The following is a 16,842-nucleotide window of genomic DNA, read 5'->3' as shown; positions in this document are numbered from 1 at the left end:
TTAGGTTAGAGAACAGATGTAGGGAAAAAAGATCTCATAGTACTGCGTTTAAAAGGGACAGTCTTTCTCTCGACAAGAGATAGAAAAAGAAAGAAAGAAAGGAAGGAAGAGAGGAGAGTGGCTAAAAAGGGAGAAGAGAGCATCATGATCCCGTGGGATTTAGAAAACCCGACAAAGTGTCCGATTCTGGTCGAATACTAATCCTTCTCCTAGTTGAATAACTATGAACGATAGATTGTGATCATTCGATACAATAATACTATCACATAACTCTATCATTTATATATATATATATATATATATTATAATTTAATTTTATTCAAGACCTGATTCTTTTCTTCAAATCTTTAAATGATATTAACTGTAATTAAATTAACCGTAAAGATATATTGTTATTTATATGTAAAATATCTTAGATAATTATCATTATTCCTTACGCTTCGAGAACATGATTGAGATATGCGATGTAACAGATGGCAAGTCGTAGAATTTCTATTTTGGAGAGTTTTTTGTCCGGCGGTAATGTTGGTAGTAATTTCCGTAATTCGGCGAATGCCAGATTGAATGCTTCGACTCTGACCCTTTCTCTGCGATTACGATTTCATTCATATTTTAATTCATATTTTTTTAATCGATCCTTCTTTGGGCAAGTTTTTTTAAATAATTTTTTACTACTAATATACCAAAAAAAAAAAAAAGTAAAAAGGGAAGGGTTTATTTCTTTATATACCTCGTAGCGTGTGCCGTTCGATATTTCTGCGTGGCCCTTCGACGCCGGCGCCTTTCTTCCCGTGAAAGGGTTCCCGAACCTGGACCACCACCACCACCACCACCAACACCACCACCACCACCACCGCCCACACCATTGACAACGACACCATGGCCACCATTCGCCATAGAATTTTCTCTGTCTCCGATCGAAAGTTTTTTCAACAAATTGTTACTCGACACGTACTTGTATTTTATATTCAAAACTCCTGTTTTCTCTTCCTTTTTTATTGTCCTATTTCTTTTTTTTCTTTTATAATCAATTACGAAAGGGAAAAAAGGGGATGGAATTAGAGAGATGCCTGTTAGATCCTCTTACCTTCGGTGTACTTGAATATTTTGCTTGCAACAATCCGTGATCGGTAACAACGCACCTCTTTCCATCATCGATCGATCGAAATCTGAACATTCATAAAATTATCTATCATAATTCTGTATTATGTTAATATAATATAATTGAATTAATATTAAATGATAGAATTTATTAATATTTCATTAAATACGCGCTAGAACAAATACATAAACGATTAATTTAATGAATTTGATTAAACGTAGAAGGAAATAAAAAGGATTGGAAAAAATATAAGGTGAAAATGTGTAAGAAATGACCTCGAGCTAAACGAGTTCGTCAAATATTTGTAGACAAAATTCCACAACGGAGGGTGAATAAATGTACGGCAAAAGCGTGAGAGGGATAAAAACAAATCTCCGGGGTGTCTTAAATTTCTTTCAGATGCCAGATTCGTTTCGGGAAAACTACCAGTTAACGTGATTCGATCGGTGCATTCGTTAAATATTAGAAAATTTCTAAACTGTATAATTCAGGTAACGTCCTACGTTACTTCTTTTTTTTTTCTCGTGTCTTTCTTCTTTAACGTTTCGAGGGTTGAAAACGAGAGATAGGTCCAGATAGGTTTCGTTAACTATTCACCAATGAAAAACAACCCTCGATTTTTTCCAGTAAACAGCCAATTCCTATGTTCAACTATACCCATCTTTCATCAATTATTAACGAAATACAATACGGATTTAGTATTCCTTTTCTTTGTCTATCTATTTCATGTTAAATCGGTTAACATTTCCATTTTCAAAATCAACTTTTATTCCAAACTATCACGCACTTCTAAAATTTCTAATTATATTACAAAATTCATTTAATGATAATATAATCAAATGAATACAACTTAACAAATATTCTACAATTGGAAAATAATCACCTGTGTGTGTGTATATACGTATATTAACGTAACCGAATTTATTTGATCTCCAATTAATTTGATACGTCACTTTCACTGCAATCTTGTTAAACAATCACTTTGTTATATTTAATAATAATAATAATAATAATAATTACACTGATACACAGTTTCGTTAGAACAAACGAACGAACGAACGAACGAACGATAAAGACTGTTTGAAGTTAGAAGAAATTTAGCTGGACCAGAATCTCAACGATGAGTAGTAGTCGAAAATGTTCACATCGAATACTATCTCTATCTCTGTCTATATCTCTTCAACCCCTAACTCTCCTACCCCCTCCCCACTCCGCCGGCGCCTTTTTGCGTTATCAAGCAACGCCCACGATTTCCTACTTCCCCCTCCCACTCAGCCACGAAACACTTTCCTATTCGTCGAGATAACGCAGCATCCAATGGTTGCCAATGAGAACTCAACGATTTATTAAAAGTAAACGCCCACTACCCTACCGTACGCCATTATACTTTTTAAAGTTTAACGATTATTATTTTCATACGTAACCATGCAATATCGAAGAATTATTTTTTGTCAAAACCTCCGTAAATTTATCTCTTTATTCTAAATTTTCCAAATTTTTCATTACATTCGTTTGATTCCCTTTGGTTTTTCTTTTTTACTTTTTCATTTCAAGTATCGATTGAAGTATTTTATCGAATAATTTTTCACTAACAATCTTCTTTTAACATTGATTGCTTTTTTATAACTTTCTTTTTCATTAAATCGTGTAATAATATTGTGATACGATTTGAAAATATCGATAGTTTTGTATTACAATACTTTTGTTACATGAATACAACACAGAATTTCGTTTTATCGAAGAACTTTCTAAGAAAAGCCTGTCGTTTTACGAGAAGACCTCAGTATTATTACTATGGACGCAGATGTGCCACTTTGGCCACCTGATCCTTCGGAGAAATCCATACTCGTTGCGTACAAACATATTCTCCCTTTGTTATTATCCATTTCGTGTTTTTTTATTATCTTTATATAATATTTATATATATATATATATATATATATTTACGAGAATAATTTTTGATAAATAAATTATATATTCGGTTTTTTACAGCATATTAAATTGTTGATTAAACATTTAGAAGGTTGTACACGAGGAATTAACGAATTAAATGGATCACGAAATTATTTTTCGTTAATTCGTTATCAATGCATCGCTTGCATATGTTATTTTTTCATAATAATTGGTTTACTAGTCGGTGATTATTATTGGTTCTCCAGAATCAACTTACAATTGGATTTAATTACTACCTTGCGGCTTTATTATTTTGATAATAATCCTTTTTTGGTAACGAATATTATAGATTTAACATTTGTATTTTGGGTCAGGCAAGTTATATTTATTAATAGGAATAATAATTAATAATTATTTGAAAATTATAATATATGTCAATTATATCTATATAGATATATCAAGATGAAATTTAATGAATTGAATGGATTACTTGAAAAAATGTTAACAACAACTGTCAATTCACCGCAACATAAAAGAGTATTTAGAATGAAAGATAATTGGGAAGATGATTCATCTTTATCTATTATTTATCGAACTTATAAAGCAAATGAAAATCTTATTAAATTGAAGAGAATCAAGTTAGTTGAATTATTTCTAAATGATGTTTTAATTCTTTTTCTCCATTTACAAATTTCATACTTATACTTATACTTATACATTTTTTTTCTTTTCCATCGAAGACAAATCCATTTGGAATTGATGAAATCAAGTAAAATTATAAACGAGGCTTATGGATTACCAATTTTTATATCCGTTATTGAAGCAACATCATTTACCATTACGTTGTTTTACAATTTATACAATCTGATAATATTAAACAAATTAAACTATTTCATATTGGATTTGTATGCACATTTATATTGGATTTTTGTTTATACTTTCAAGATATTTCTAATAGTCAACATATGCGAGACAGCTATAACGGAAGTATGTTGTTTCCAATAATTATTATTTCATGGTGTTTGTTTTATTTTTTCATTAATAATATGATTTTTATCACAAATTTGTTATAAATATCATTTTTAAAGATATTCATGGTAGTATATATATATATATATATATANTGTAAATTTGTTGTTTTTAATAATCGTTATAGAATTAATGAACACAAAAATGTAATACAAATTAAAGAATATTATAATCTGAATAATCAATCTATCTTTTAATATTTTTCTCATTAATTTTATCGCAATTGTATTTTGTAAATAACAAATGTTAATATAAAATGTATTAAAAGAAAACATTGAATTGTTTTTATTAAAACTAATCTCAAATTTTTCTGACAACACAGTATATACTTAAAAGAAACCAAAAAAAACTGTATATTTCAAACGATTTGCATATTCGTATTGCATCGTTGCGGTTTTGTTCATAAAACAAATTGAAAATTACTAAGGATGGTCGAGGCACGTGTCGAGTCGTCATCGAAATATTAACAAAAACACGTGCACGTACACGAGTCCACCCTTTTCCTAAAAGAAAAATCGTTGACATGACACGTGCCGAAATCATCACTGCCTTTTCATGTTATTTTCGTGTCATGAGATAGTTCACACCTCGTTACTTTGCGGCTACAAACAACCCCTTTTTCCCTTTTATCCTATTTTATTCATTTATATACCTACAAATCACACTTCACAATATCACTCTATTCCAATCATTTTTTTCAAGGCAATCTTCTTCTTTTATGTTGCTCTCTTAATCTTCAATTCAATGATTTTAAATAAATCCACATTTTAAATATAGACACGTATATGGGTATACAATTTTTCATAATAATTAGATTAATTATATAACAGAAAAGTTGGACAAGATAAACAAAAGAAATCAGAACATCGTGTTTTCGTCTCTTTATTTGGATTTTTTCGGCAACTATAAAACATAAAATTACAATATAATCTCAAAAAAAGAGTACATATTGTATTTTATTATTAAAACAAAAATACATATTGTATTTAATTATTAAAACTAAGTAATGTATGTCTTATTATTAACACATAGAAGACTCTGAATATTTAAGATTGAAGTATAAATTCTTGAATATCTATTGATTTTGTAGTTGCTGAAAAAGTCCCAATAAAGGGACGAAATGTTCAACGAGATCGAAAAAAATGATAATCTAATTTATTTTTTTTACCTTATCCAACTTCCCTTTGATACAATTAATCTATTTATTATTAATTTTGTGAACGCGATAAACGACTAATTTATTAATAATAATCATTATTTTACAAAGTTGCGTGTGTATCTTGATATATTACGTTTATATAATTGAAATGATATATTTAATATATCGTTATATTATTATATATATATATATATATATATATATACGTATAATGAGAATTATTATTATTAATAATTGTTCGTAAATATCATAATTTAAGGATGCAAAATGAACGAATAAATTATATATTTATATTAGCAATCTCACACAGTTGATAAATGTTTAGTCCTACTGTCGGAAAAATTCAATTCGTTGCAATCATGTCGACGTAATATTAATCCAGTTCGATTTTCGGATATTTTAAAAAAATCACGATTAATCGGCGTCAACGAATCCTTTTTCGAGCGTCGTACTTTCCATGCACGTCTAATTTCTGCTCTCACTTCACCGTTCAACAAACAATAAAGCAAAGCTACGAAAGCACCCTAAAAGGTAAAACAAAAGAAAAGAAAAATTAAAGTAACACAAAATCTCAATCGCATTAAGAGGACAAATATAAAATACCTGAAATGATGCGAAAAGTTGATCACAAAATAACCAAACCAATTCGATACGATTATCCTTTTGATAAGAAAGTCCCAAAAATAATGTATAATGAGCACCAAATAACGGCACCAATATCAACGTAGATTTGGCCCATCTTCTGTTTCATTCAAATTAACGAATATTAACAAACATAAGATTGATATAAAAAGTCAGCAAGAATAATTAATATTCCATTGGTAATATAATAAAAATGACTGATAACTCACCTATACTGCATTTTTTTATGTTGCAAATGAACCGACGTTTTCAATTTAACAAAAAGTACTCGAACGATATTAAGGAATAGTACAAAATTGAACTAGAAAAATAAAATAATAAATATTTAAAACAATGATACTTGTACAGCTCGATAAAAAAAAAAAAAAGGAAATGAAATTTTTCTTTGTTAATATATCTGTAATGAATTAATAAACGTACTAAGATCGATATAACTATTGGTATTCTGACGATAAGAAAGAACGAAGGATTGTGATGAGTTGTCCAACAAAGTGTATCCTCGACTGTTGCACGAATTATTATCCATGGTATTACTACCAAACCTGGTAATCCTATAATAATCAAAATACACAATCAATGTTTCTATCGATAATAAGAAAATAAATAAATAATGCAAGTGTGTTAATTTTTACCCCATCCTAAAAGAATGTAAGAAGTAATCGCAGTGTTATCGACACAAAGTGCCATAAATATTAAATTATGAAGATAAAGTCCTTCCATCAGTATCCAAGAATAATTGGCTACTATAAAATACTGCCAAATACTTGTTATAATTTTACATGCCAACATCTAGGTTTAAAAAAAATATCATTTAAAATTATTTCAATGAATATTTGAATGTATAACAAACAAACAAAATTTCTAATACATTTGATTTGATTTGATTTTAATCTAAATTGGTTTTATCATACCCACGTTTCGTTCTTTGATAAAAATACGATCACCGTCAACCAAAATAACATCCCATGCCAATCCTATACCATCGACAAATACCCATTCCTTAAAAAGTGCCATAAACGCTCTCATGATGAACGATGTGAATAAATGCATGTGTAATCTGTTTCTCGGATTTCTAAGCCTTCTATTGTTAAATCCAAAATATTCACATAATTTAAATGAATATATTATTTTGCGAATGAATGAATTTTTTTTTTGGAAAAGAAAAATCTTTCACGTACCTTAGTATAGTAAAAATTGTCATAGCAACTAACAATGTTGCGAAAGACGATGCATATCCGATTTGTGATACGGTTTTAATTATCGGTAACCATTTCTATTTAAAAAAATAAACAACAACAAAAAATACACACGTGCAAAAATATAATTATAATTAAATTTGTAATCGATTTTTCATATAATAAAAAGAAGAAGATTCTTACACCCAGTAAAGAACTATTCTCCAATTTTTCATATTTCCAAAGATACGATGTACCTAAATTATTCGTGCTTATGCACAAAGTATAATTACTCCAAGCAATATTTTGATCATTTTTATATCCTTGACCATCGGCCAAACAAAATTTATTTGCCAACGAAGAACTACTGTTCCATTTTTTCAAAATATTCGATTCGTTATTAAACTTTTCCGTAATAGATTCTTTGATGGGTTGTGTAAATGAGGAAAATAAATCGTAAGTTGTTCCTAAAATCAATCTCGGTGGACAAGGTAGTATAGTTTTTTTAGAAGCAACTGTACGAGGCCAGCATAATAATTCATCGAAGGTCGAAGGACATTGAGAAATTTCCGAACCAATTTTCATCCCGATTTCTTCATCGCTTTGACTACCTGCGTGTAATAAATAATATCATTTTGTATCATTATTAATTATCAGATTTGATATGTGTATTTAATGTAATTATATCCGTTTTTGTTAATCATCTCGTAATTTCTTATATAATTATAATTTTTAGTTATACACAAATTTCGTGTATATTAAATTACACGCGAGTAAAATATTAAAAAAAAACTGAGATACAATATAATTATTTGATACAATCACCATTTTGAAAGAATCTCTCGCAAATGTCCCTTTGTTCGGTCAAAAATCTTTCCAACGTTTCTTTCGCCATTCTACGATAATATTATATAGGAAATAATTGAACATAAATTATAGTATTTTCAAATGTTTCAAAATAATATTTTGTACGTACACGTTTATTCGATGAATCTTTGGGATATCCATTTGTTTATATTTTTCTCCTCGATGAACTTTTAATAATATTTTAATTTTGTTATTAGTAAGGATTAAAAATAGGGATCGAACTATCTCCCTGCACGGATATCGAGTGTTTGAAAGCTTCCCGAACAATTTTCATATTCTTTACGTGAATATGCACGCGCGCATCAATAAAATAATATTTAGTCTCTACCTGTGTTTATGTTTACCATAGCCCAAGTGTCCACTTTTAAAAATCACTTTAATTCAATTTCCTTGCACATCGTTTATCACGATGATTACTTTGCATCGCAAACATAATATTATATCAATCGAAAAAAATGAAATTTTTCTATATATGGTTAATATGTACACTTGTCCATTTAATAAAATTACTTAAATAAATCAATTTTCGTACGATCTATCAAATCTGGTGACTTTTTTGTTAACATTTATTTTATTAGATCGCAATATCTAAAAAATATCTAAAAGGGTGAATCCCCATGGTGGCACGTGACGCTGATTTTATGCGTCAAATGAATAAACCAGTCTTACGGTTATCCTCTGAATATGACTTTACTTATTTCAGTTAAATGGAGTCCTAATTTTTAATTTTATTTGTTATTTTATCGAAAGAAAATTTCGTAGAAAATTTCTACTTTACTAACAACCCCTAAAGAACCGGTTTTTAAAATTCCCGACAGTTTCTGATAAGGTAGAAATTACCTTTCCCTGATTTATCGACCCTGTAAAAGCAATATAATTTAAATTATAAATTATATATGAAACAACTATAACTCCAATTTCCAAGAATCGTCATAATTAATTATAAAATAAACAGATAAATAATATATGAATAAGGTTAAATATTATAATAGACGGGAATAAAAGAGAAAATCTGCACACAAAACAGGCTCGTATTAAAATTCAGTTTATGTTAAACATTTGTTATTCGCATTTTGTAACAGAGTATATCATTTCTTAGAACGATTGTTTTTTTCTTGTATGAACATTTTTTGCCATTGAAAACCAATAATAATAATAATAATAATAATAATAATAATAATATTAATCGTATAAACGCAGGAATTATGTCCCATTAATAATTACGCATTATTTCATTTTCTTTTATAATATATATAATATATATATTAACTATTACTATTTGTCTGGCTAGTTTTGTCCATCTAAGGCTCTCCATCCTTCTCCCGACTTTTATTATTTCATTTCCATTAACGAGGTGGAGTAGTAATAAGGAAAAAAAGAAAAAAAGTTATACTTCTTTAGCGTAAGTTATATACCTTAATAACCTGAAAAATAATTTGAATTTGCGCGCGCATCGTAAATATCGACAACTTCGTGGTGTCGATTTTTCGGTCGCATCTAACTTCACTTTCGAAAACGCGCCAAAAGAAGTATAACTTCAACAAAATTTCATTCGTTCGAACTGATTAAACACATTATCGCGGATTTTATTGCATTGGCTAAAGTCAAAAAACCCGTCTTTTGTTTTTTTTTAATTATTATTTCCCTTACGATTATCAATGTCAGTAAGTAACAGTAAGTACAGTTCTTTCATAGTATTTTCTTTGTTTTTTCTTTCTATTATTTTGCTTTGCTCACTTCTATCCTCTTTTTTTTCTTTTTTTTTTTTTTTTATTGCTTACATACGACACTCTCTCTTCTCTGATCGTATATTTTTTTTTTTTTTTTCTGTATAACACCAATGTTCGTTCAACATATACATAATACTTTCACACGTTATTACACATTTCCACCGATCGATTATCGCATTATATAATTATTGGGAGAAAGAAGAAGTGCTGGTATAAGAATATATACCACGAATCCTTTCTCCTGTTTAATAAACATTTTGCGAATACTTTACAATTTCTAATTAAAAAAAAAAAAAAAATAAAAATAAAAAAAAAAGGGAAAAAAAACTATTAATACTATCCACATTTTTTTCCCTTTTATTACATTATTATTTCATTATTATTTCATTCGGGAAACACCGAACGCAAAGTCAAGAATCGTCATTTACGTTTATTTTCTTTCTCTCTCTTTTTCTCTCACTTTGAACTCATGTGTAAAATTTAACATTTTAAATATATTTATAAGAAAAAAAAAATATCTTATTACCAATAAATACAATGTGACATAATTTGATTCATCTCTAATCAAATGAACGATAAGAAAGACACTAATTAAAATAATCAATCACGTTTCTATGTTAATCCAATTAATTTTAATCGGAATATTTACATCACAATTATTTTCTTTTTTTTTTTTCTTTTCTTTTTGAAAGAGAGAGAAAGATAAAAAGTCATTTTCGATTTCTCGTCACCGATTCCGACGACACAAATACAAATAGAGCGTATCTAATAAAGTCCTCTGCAAAGCTTTTGCTATAAACGATAAAATAATGATCTAAAAGTTCCAACGTTCCTTTATCAATCGTTATTGTTCTTTTTTTTTAAATTTTTCTTTTTACTTTTCTTTTTTTTTATTCTTTTATTTTTTTAAACATAATGTTCGCTATTCATTCTTATAAGTAAATCTGCATCGAATATTTTTTCTTTCTCCAATAATGTTTATCCTAAAACGTTAGTAAAAGATATTTAAACACAATATTTATATATATATATATATAGATATTTTGTTTCGCGCTAAACATTAGCGATTAGTTATTATCAATTTGTTTTTTTTTTTGCTAATAGATGATAGAAGCAATTTTTCTTCCCTCCCCTAACCCCCCCACCCCGCCCCGTTAGTAATCTCGAAACAATTTTTCGAAACAATTTTTCGAAACAATTTCTTGGAAAATACAGTATGTATTGTTTCTATTTTTATATATAGATATTTTCATGAAGATTTGGCTAACAAAGCTACCAACGCGAGCACTTCGTAAAAATTTAAGTCAATGGACGAAAGATACCAACTTTTCCCAAAGATTTCATTCAACTGGCCGTTTTATTTATTAACTTAACTATGATCGTTTTATTTCATTAAATCCTTCGTATATATAATTCGTTATATATATATATATATATATATATATAGTATAATATATTATATACACATATCATATATCCCAATGATTTATTTGAACCAACGATCAAGCGAATAAAATAAATACGAAACAAATTAAAAAGTCTTTCTTTTCCTAAATGTGATTAAAAAGTAAATTGGACAATTTGATCGAAATGTCTATCTTCTTTTTTTCTACTTCTTTTTCTCATCTATCCCTTTTTTAAAATCTAAACAAGGAAGAATCAAGATTTAAAAACGAAACGATTGCTATAGCAATGATCTCGGAACAGTAATGTTATGATAGATAAATGTTCGGTGTGCACTAATCGTTCGTAAATTACGTGCGCATTATTCCATTTTCTTTTGTTTTTTTTTACCATAGATCTTTCATTCATAATAACAGAATTTAGGAACGTACACACACGTGACAACCGTAACGCACGATTGAACTTTTTTTAAAAGGCACTTCGAACAGAAGAGAAAGAAAATTTTTTTTATCAAACGGAGACACCCGATGTGTATTTATTTAAAAAAGAAAAAAAAAAGAAAAATAAAAAAAGAAATAAATAAAAGAAAATAAAAACGTCTCGTTCCTATTCTTGTTTTTTTTTTGTTCTCTTCACTCAACTCAACTTGATTTAATATCTAAAAAAACCTTAATGCAATAACATCGCACACCACGTTTTACACTTACATACAGCGACACTATGTACACATACAAAGCTTATCATCATCATCTCACGTTCATTTTCATAAAGGTTATCATCCACCAACATTTTTGTAAGTTCTTTCCTTAATTAAACGAGACGTACTTTCTATTCGTTTACTATTATTATAACGATCCGTTAATTAATTTCAATAAACTATTAATCACTATATTATTGGCTACTGCTATATTATTATTAACTATTTACTATTACTGTCATTCTTGTTTCTTTTTTTCTGCTGTGCTCGGTATATCGTGAAAACAACGAAATAATTAACAAATACGAATCACTATCATTCGGTTCTAACTCATATAAAGTATCTCCGATAAGTAATTTAAAAAATCGATCAAAAGGTTTTATCTATAGAGGTTTTTTCATATATTTGTCGTCTTGTTTTTTTTTTTATTCTTTTCTTCAAAATCTTTCGAATATTCAACCAAGAATTTTTTGTATATAAAAAAATCGTAGAATTGAAACGACTAACCTGACGTTCGATAGGTAATTCATATAGGTACCGGTCCGTTAAGAGTGCGCGCGCGACCGGAAGAAGAATTCTTCATAGTGTTTGTTTTTAGAGAACAATCAAGAAACGTCTCTGTTCTCGATTATTCCTTTCTTATCTTATCTTCTAGGAGGCCATTTTTCTATCGCATATCATCACCACCATCTTCTCCTTCTTCTTCTTCTTCTTATAACTTATTCTTATGTATAGCAAGTATCGTAAACGCAAACACGAGGATTCATGGCAGTCACGAGAGTATCATCACATCGATGAAAACTTTTCTAATCGATGTCTCAGTTTTTTTTTTTTTTTTTTAATAACAAAATTCTAGCGATAATTCTACACACTCGAGACTTAATCATCATCATCCGAATTTATTTCCCTTTTTTCTTGTCTCTCGATGCTTAAAGCGTTCCGTCAAGAGATTATGGCTTTCCGTTTTGGTTTGTTTCTAGCGTTCTATCGTAGCAATCGATCTCCACGATCCATAAAATAGAATAACGCTCGTTATCAATCATCTGACGATCGGTCAGAGGCATTTACCAGGATTCTGAGAACACCATTGTGGCCACATGGCTTCAGTTTTGATTCCTCGACTTGTTAACACTTCAACGTGTGCAGCTAACCTCGTGTACACGCTTTCGTCGGTTGAAAAACCGCTGCTCGGTAAATCGCTCCTAAAATAACGATATTAACAATAATAATAATAATAATAATAATAAAGTAAACTAAATTTAATTATAAAAATAACGATTAAATCGTAGCAATGAAAAAAGTAATATTATCCTTGAAACTTGTCGTACTGTACACGCATGTATGTACGTGCTATACTTGATAGAACCCATCCATATTATAACAGAAAGAAAAAAAGGAAAAAGAAAAAAAAATCAATAATAGTAATAATATTATGTTCGGTACAAATACTGTCAAAATGAAACGTCAATTTCTTCTAAATTATCTACAACTTCATTTGTACAACGCGTTGGAAATATTATTAGGATTAACCGAAAGTTCTTGCGTATATTGTTTCGTCTCAAATTATAAGTGCAATTCTTAATTGTATAATTCTTAATTATAATTAAATAGAATTAAACATGGAATTAAACATAGTAAAACAAAATTACCATAATCTTTCAGCGAGAGCCGACGCCCTTGGCCATACTCGTGGTCCTAAAGAAGCCTGACCCATTTGTTCGCTCCAAATTGCAGCTTCCCCGCCAAGAATTAAACTAATCTGTTGCTGATGGTATTCCTTCCAAGGTCTGTGATTGTAAACCGTTTGCCATGTACGATACTCGCCACAGGCAGCTTCACCGGTTTCCCTCCATCTACCAAATCCACAATCCAAGTACCAAGCATCTACATGGGACAATATAACCCTAAAACCATCTTCCAAAAGATCAGACGTCTCGAGCCAATTGCTGCCACCCCAAGATTGAATGACGTGTATCTTGGGATCGAAATAAGTGGTAATGTATGGACGTTTGGTAAGCGGCGAGCTCCACAAAATGACGGCCTTCGGTATCTCGTCGTGATTTGCCTTAACCAAACGTTGCAACATTTTCGTTTCGAATTCCGCCCACATGGCATGATGATCGGTCATATTTTGTGCCTGCATTGCTGCAGTTATATTACCATACTGTGCCCAGCAATCTAGATTAACCTCATCTCCTCCAAGGTGAATGATATCCCTAACTTCGGTCAAGTCCAACAATTCTCTGTAGAGACCTTCGAGTATTCTATAGGAGTGCTCGTTTATCGGATTTAACTGACCGCAGTTTGGTTCACCGCAGTATGACGTCCAAGGTTGTTGGTCAACGCAAAGTGCTAGCTCGCCGTAACCGTGTTCGGCTCCTAAAACAAACGATTTCTGTTTTACAATTGAATATTTAACGAATCAAAAAGAAAAATGAATCATGATCATTGGATGATAAATACTCACCCCATTGCCAACCGGCACCGGCATGAGCAGGAGAGTCTATCTCAACGAGTACCCTAACTCCTCTTATTCTTGCGTAATCAGCTAGATCTTTAACGTCATCAGGCGTGTAAACTTGATCCCCACTGTAAGCACCCCACCTGGCCATTTCCGGAAACTGTACCGAGTCAAACGGGAAGCTCTGAGAATCCGTTAGGTGCCAATGAAAGGTGTTCAGTTTCGAGGCAGCCATACCGTCGATCAATCTTTTTAATTGCTCGATCCCGAAGAATTGTCTCCCTGTGTCGACGAGTAGACCACGATATGAAAATACTGGCTTGTCCTCGATGAACGCACGCGATAATACACGCAGCGAACCTTGCCTTTCGCCCGTCTCGTCCCACCAAATCATTTGTCCGAGTGTTTCCAATCCGTGACGCACACCATAATAACTTTTTCCCGTTATATGGGCCTCCAAAATTTTACCCTTTAAAAATAATTCCAGGTTGTACGATTCGTCCGTGTCCATTGTCAATTTGGTCCCCCGCGAATTGCCGGCACTCAAATATATCAGAAAATTATCGATTCCTGATCTACCTTTGGCATTTGACACTCGTATTAAACTTCTTACGTTTCCTACAAATAAAATAACATTTATATATATATATAATCGTTTGTGTTCGTTACTTCCATTATGTTTGTTAAGGACCATTTGGGAAATCCGGAATTATAAACATTGCGTAAACATTGTTCACAATGGCAGCCGTTTTTAGGCAATGGAGGAAATGTATTCATATTTCTCACATTTCTAACCGAGTGTGTATGTTGACTGTGGACGGCGGGGGGGGGGGCCTGATAATATATTCTTCTCAACATTGCTTAGGAAAAGTCCGTAACAATTCTTCTCTGTTTCCTAAATTGCCCAAAAACGCCTCTTTTTTTCGGATTTTCCCAAGTGTTCCCCGTAAAATATTAAATTAATGAAATAATTTACCTAAGAAAACGTCTTTGGCGTACTCCAATAATGTTTTAACGTCACGATCGCTAGTATTTAATGTGACGAATTCGATTTGTTGCAAATGCATTGTCACGCTTTCGTCCCCTAAAACAACATTCCCCGTAGGTCTTGGCCAGAGAAGACGAGTGTTACCACCACAAAGGGCTGTACAAGTTGCCAAAGATATTTTTGACGATCTTACGGCCCTTCTCTCGCAACGACCAGCTACGCACACCCACGACCAAGGGCTTTGAAAAACCCTGCGAAATGCAATCTCGTGTTACCAATGATAATAATAATAATATGGAGCGTTTATTTTGAAAATAGTGTAAGTCTATTTTAACAAACAAAAAGTCAGATATCACGTAATTTATACTTCATTTTACAAGGAGACCTTACGGTATACTACTAATATACCAAAGCTCGTTAAAATCCGTAAGGTCTCCTTGTAAGATCGTCCTCCTTGTATATAGGCTTCGTGATTGTAACGTTTAATATTACAATGGACAAAGTTACAAAAAAAAAAAAAATACCACAAATTGATATTCTACGATTGACTTATCTGAGATAATTAATGGTCAAATAAATTGAATTATTGTTCAGTTGTATTGTTTTTTCTTTTAACTTAGTCCGTTACATAAATATGGAAACGAAAAAGCGAAAAAGTGATTGCCAATTTTTAAACAAACGAAAAAAAAATATCTGTTAAAATATTTCGGGATAAATAGGGGACACAAAAAACGATGGACATAGTGAAAGACTTTCGCAAGCTTTAGTTTTTGTTCTTGAAATAAATTACAAAACAAAAACTGACTAGCAAATACAAATGGCATATTAATTTGTCTTAAGTTGATTCTGCCGTTGTTATTGGCATAATTTTAATCCTAACGTATTCAAGTGTGGCGCAAATATATATACTTTGAACTTTTATTCATAAAAATTGAACCAATAATAAATAATATATAATAATCAAAGTTATTTCGTTTACATATATCATTTTCATTTGACAATATACAAAATAATCAGCAATTTGTTTAAAACCAACATTTAAATATTATTGACAAACGCATAATATGCGTCAATAAAATTGAAAGGGTTTTAATTATTGAAATTATGAAAATGATTAATCCAATGAGAATTATAATATCGACAGATAGTCAACTTAAAACATGATAAATCGCATAAATAGAATAAGCGCACACGAAATTCGGGTGTTTTTTACTTTTTTTTCTATTTCTTTTTTTAATTTTTGGAAAGATCTTTTTTTTTTCTTATCGTACGTCCGTTCATCACGTCCGGTAGAATTCTTTTTCCTTGAGACATCAAGGTACTCGTATAGACGATCCTCAGGATTTTTGATGCTCTCATTATCGACCAAGAAGGTTACCAATCCCTGTTCGAACTCTTCCAATCTGCGTAATATTAAGATACGAGTGCAACAACAACAAAAATAAATAATCGTAAAAAAAAATATTCCTTTCTTCATTTTAATATTTAAATGTAGAATGTGGTCTAGTGATATTACGTACGAATGATTAAGATTTGTTCGAGTATGTGCACCAGGTATTTTAAAAATTAAATTAAATATGAAAAATGAAAAAGAAAAAAGAAGAAATTAAGATTAGGAGTATCAAAAAAGAATGAAAGAAAAAAGAGAAAGTAAAGAAGAAAGATATATAAAATTAAATATAATTTAATAATAAA

At 30.4% G+C, this 16,842-nt stretch overlaps 2 protein-coding genes across 10 annotated transcripts in view; both read right to left on the bottom strand.

Moving 5' to 3' along the window:
- Positions 1 to 433: 433 nt before the first annotated feature.
- LOC106791268 (secretin receptor) lies at positions 434 to 8,786 on the bottom strand. The gene is made up of 12 exons (XM_014756787.1): positions 7,826 to 8,786; positions 7,205 to 7,611; positions 7,004 to 7,098; positions 6,741 to 6,906; positions 6,458 to 6,614; positions 6,246 to 6,376; positions 6,035 to 6,126; positions 5,787 to 5,925; positions 5,490 to 5,707; positions 1,088 to 1,169; positions 731 to 954; positions 434 to 587 (listed from the first exon to the last, which is right to left on the bottom strand). Exons 1-12 carry the CDS (start codon positions 7,893 to 7,895, stop codon positions 434 to 436), a joined length of 1,935 nt encoding a protein of 644 aa, XP_014612273.1. The 5' UTR covers positions 7,896 to 8,786.
- A 3,171-nt stretch (positions 8,787 to 11,957) lies between these two features.
- Positions 11,958 to 16,842, bottom strand: part of LOC106791278 (probable beta-hexosaminidase fdl) — a 16,149-nt gene continuing 11,264 nt past the window's right edge. For 8 of the 9 annotated variants that reach the window (XM_014756804.1, XM_014756802.1, XM_014756799.1 and 5 more), the window contains 5 exons: positions 16,419 to 16,550; positions 15,136 to 15,398; positions 14,166 to 14,777; positions 13,348 to 14,077; positions 11,958 to 12,900 (listed from right to left, as the gene is read on the bottom strand). In XM_014756804.1, coding sequence (XP_014612290.1) covers positions 12,753 to 12,900; positions 13,348 to 14,077; positions 14,166 to 14,777; positions 15,136 to 15,398; positions 16,419 to 16,550 — 1,885 coding nt within the window. In that variant the 3' untranslated portion in view covers positions 11,958 to 12,752. The remainder of the gene's footprint in view (positions 12,901 to 13,347; positions 14,078 to 14,165; positions 14,778 to 15,135; positions 15,399 to 16,418; positions 16,551 to 16,842) is intronic. The other variant, XM_014756801.1, reaches the window with a different exon arrangement.

This window comes from Polistes canadensis, unplaced genomic scaffold (genome assembly GCF_001313835.1).
Source record: "Polistes canadensis isolate GaletaPanama2010 unplaced genomic scaffold, ASM131383v1 scaffold_294, whole genome shotgun sequence".
Lineage (NCBI taxonomy): Eukaryota > Metazoa > Arthropoda > Insecta > Hymenoptera > Vespidae > Polistes > Polistes canadensis.
Note: the sequence above shows the minus strand (reverse complement) of the source record. Positions and strands in the feature narration are given on the sequence as shown.